This window comes from Sinocyclocheilus rhinocerous, unplaced genomic scaffold (assembly GCF_001515625.1).
Source record: "Sinocyclocheilus rhinocerous isolate Xijiao unplaced genomic scaffold, SAMN03320098_v1.1 scaffold10061, whole genome shotgun sequence".
Taxonomy (NCBI): Eukaryota; Metazoa; Chordata; class Actinopteri; order Cypriniformes; family Cyprinidae; genus Sinocyclocheilus; species Sinocyclocheilus rhinocerous.
Window position 1 is genome coordinate 1 of NW_015652417.1, and position 2,478 is coordinate 2,478.

General features: G+C 40.9%; 1 protein-coding gene across 1 annotated transcript; it reads right to left on the reverse strand.

The window, feature by feature from the left end:
* Window positions 1-151: 151 nt before the first annotated feature.
* LOC107715042 (uncharacterized) lies at window positions 152-2,035 on the reverse strand. Its single transcript, XM_016521086.1, has 2 exons — window positions 1,729-2,035; window positions 152-1,690 (listed from the first exon to the last, which is right to left on the reverse strand). Exons 1-2 carry the CDS (start codon window positions 1,976-1,978, stop codon window positions 168-170), a joined length of 1,773 nt encoding a protein of 590 aa, XP_016376572.1. The 5' UTR covers window positions 1,979-2,035; the 3' UTR covers window positions 152-167.
* Between the last annotated feature and the right edge of the window lie 443 nt (window positions 2,036-2,478).

Below are 2,478 nucleotides of genomic sequence, written 5' to 3' on the forward strand. Positions count from 1 at the left end.
TATAAGTATAGCTTTTAGAATTGATTAGTGATCAGGATTTAATTTTACATTTTTGTCTGACTGTATGTAATTGTTTTGTTGTATTAATGATGTTGGAAAGCACTTTGATCAAATGCAGTTGTTTTAAATGTGCTTTAGAAATACAATTTGTATTTTATTGCTTTGTATTATATTTCATTTCCTGCTAATTGTTTCCTGAAATAATTCACTGCATTATTGAGCAGGACCCTTGGATCAAAGGATGCTCCTTTTTTTCTTGCTTCAGGTTTGTAATCATTCCAATCATCTGGAAGCACTCCTCCTGTGGAAACCTTACTGATGATCTCTGCCTTCTTCCTGACTTCTCTTAAAGACTGAATGCGATCTTGAAATCCAGACTTAGCCTCTTGTTTCTCAGACTCAATCATCAGATCAATGTAGTCAGGGGTGGACAGAGGATTGGGTTTGAGGGCAATTTCCTGAAGCCGCTCCAAGGACTTTTGAGATCCCTCTATTAGTTCGGCCACAATATCCTGGACAACCTGAAACTCCTTTTCAAGCTCTTCGAAGATCTTTTCGTTTGACATGACCTGTCCATGTGCATCCTCAAATCGCTTTTTTAATTCCTGATAAGTTTCCTTTCTCTTTTCTTGGACATAATCCCATTTGTATTTCTGATTAAAGTGCACATTCCAGGCACACTTTCCAGGACAGACCGTACACGTTCCATCTTTCATGGCCCAGCACTTATATTTATCACTGTCATTTCCATACACACATGTGTCATGACATGTGAAGTGACATTTTTGGCAGTTGGTTAAGTAGTAGCTAGTGTTGTTTTCAATCTGTTTTGGGACAGTTACTTCTAATTCATATTCAAAATCCTTGTTTGCATCCATTTCCGCCTTGTGCTGCTCCAAAGCAGCTGTGGTCTTCTTGATTTCATCCAGTTTTGTCAGACCAGCATTGATTTGGGGCTGGAGACCCTGCACCTGCACTTCTAGCTGCTGCCGCTCTCTTAAGACCTCCTGTGTGAGAGACAAGCTCTGGGTTTTCATCGTGTTAAGGGATGTGAAGAACTTCTTCATGCTGGAAAAACCCAACTTCCAGAACATTTCATCAAAGTTTTCACAGTCAGACTCCTCATCATCTGCAGATGTGCTATTGGTAGCAAACAGAGCAGAGTTGTTGAACTTGAAGTGAAGAGGCTCTTCAGACTCATTGGTAGAGCAGGGCACCTCAGCGACTTTGATGGCCTCCAGAACAGGAGGTGATTTCCCATCAGCAAAGGTGACCAGCACAATGATGTTTTGAGCAATGTCCTTCCCAAATATGGAAAGAATGGAGTCAAAGACATATTTCTGTGTGTGTGTTAGACGGGCAAGTGAAGCCTGTACTACAAAACACACAGCATCAATGCGGTCGATCCCTCCACGGGCAGAAAAGAACTCCTGAATCTGCTTTGTGATTTTCTGGTCATGTGCAATTCCTCTGGTGTCACCAAAGCCTGGTGTATCCACAATGGTCAGAGAATATGGGACCCGGAAACCATCCATGTAATTAATTTGATAAGCTGTGATTTCTGACGTCTGACTTTCAGCCTGAGATTTCTGCTTCCCTTCATCTATTAGCACAAACCGGAAGTCGTCTTTCCATTGCACTCCCAGAATGTAGTTGATCATGCTGTTAATTAGAGTGGTTTTTCCTGCACCTGTGTTGATCATGTAATTAGAGTGGTTTTTCCTGCACCTGTGGCTCCGATCATCATAATGGTCTTGTTCTCTTTTGTGATGTTGTCCCCAAATGTGCTTCTTCTGCAGAATCCATCGCTGTTCTGCCATGTTTCATCCAGATTGAGTTTAAACATGGGTAGGTTTTCATTGCTTCCACCTTCTATTTTTCTGCTCCAGTTGTTCTTTATATTATGTGCAACCCTTAAGCCCTTTCCATTGCTGTGGTCTTTTCCCATGGTTTTGCTGCTTGCGTTTTCTCTTGACATTTTTTGATTGCTGTTAACAGCAGACTGGCATGGTCTAATTACCTTTTTCTGACCTTTTTCCACTGCTGGTTGAAAGAAAGGGAAACAATTGTTTGTATGTTGATTTATAATTACAGTATAGAAAAGAAGTGAATACACAACTGTGAAGCATCACTAAAATATCAAATGATTTAAAATTGTATCACCTGTTGTATCGTTTCTGCATGCATGCAAGTATTGCAACAAAAGGGAATACACATTTAATCACTAGCACACAAGTTAGAAAAACTGTGATCACTGAAACAAACTTGAGTATACCTGTGATTTCCAATCAGAGTATGTGAGCGAAGCGGAGTGTGAGTGGAACGGTGTGATTTTGAATGGAGGGAGGAGTGGATTTTTTAAAAGTCGGAGCGTTGTGGTTTTCACTCGCTCTGAGAGCACTCCACCACCGCTCCATCACGAGTACAATTCATGCCAACGGCCCGTAATATAACTGCATATTTAGCAAGAATTCACAT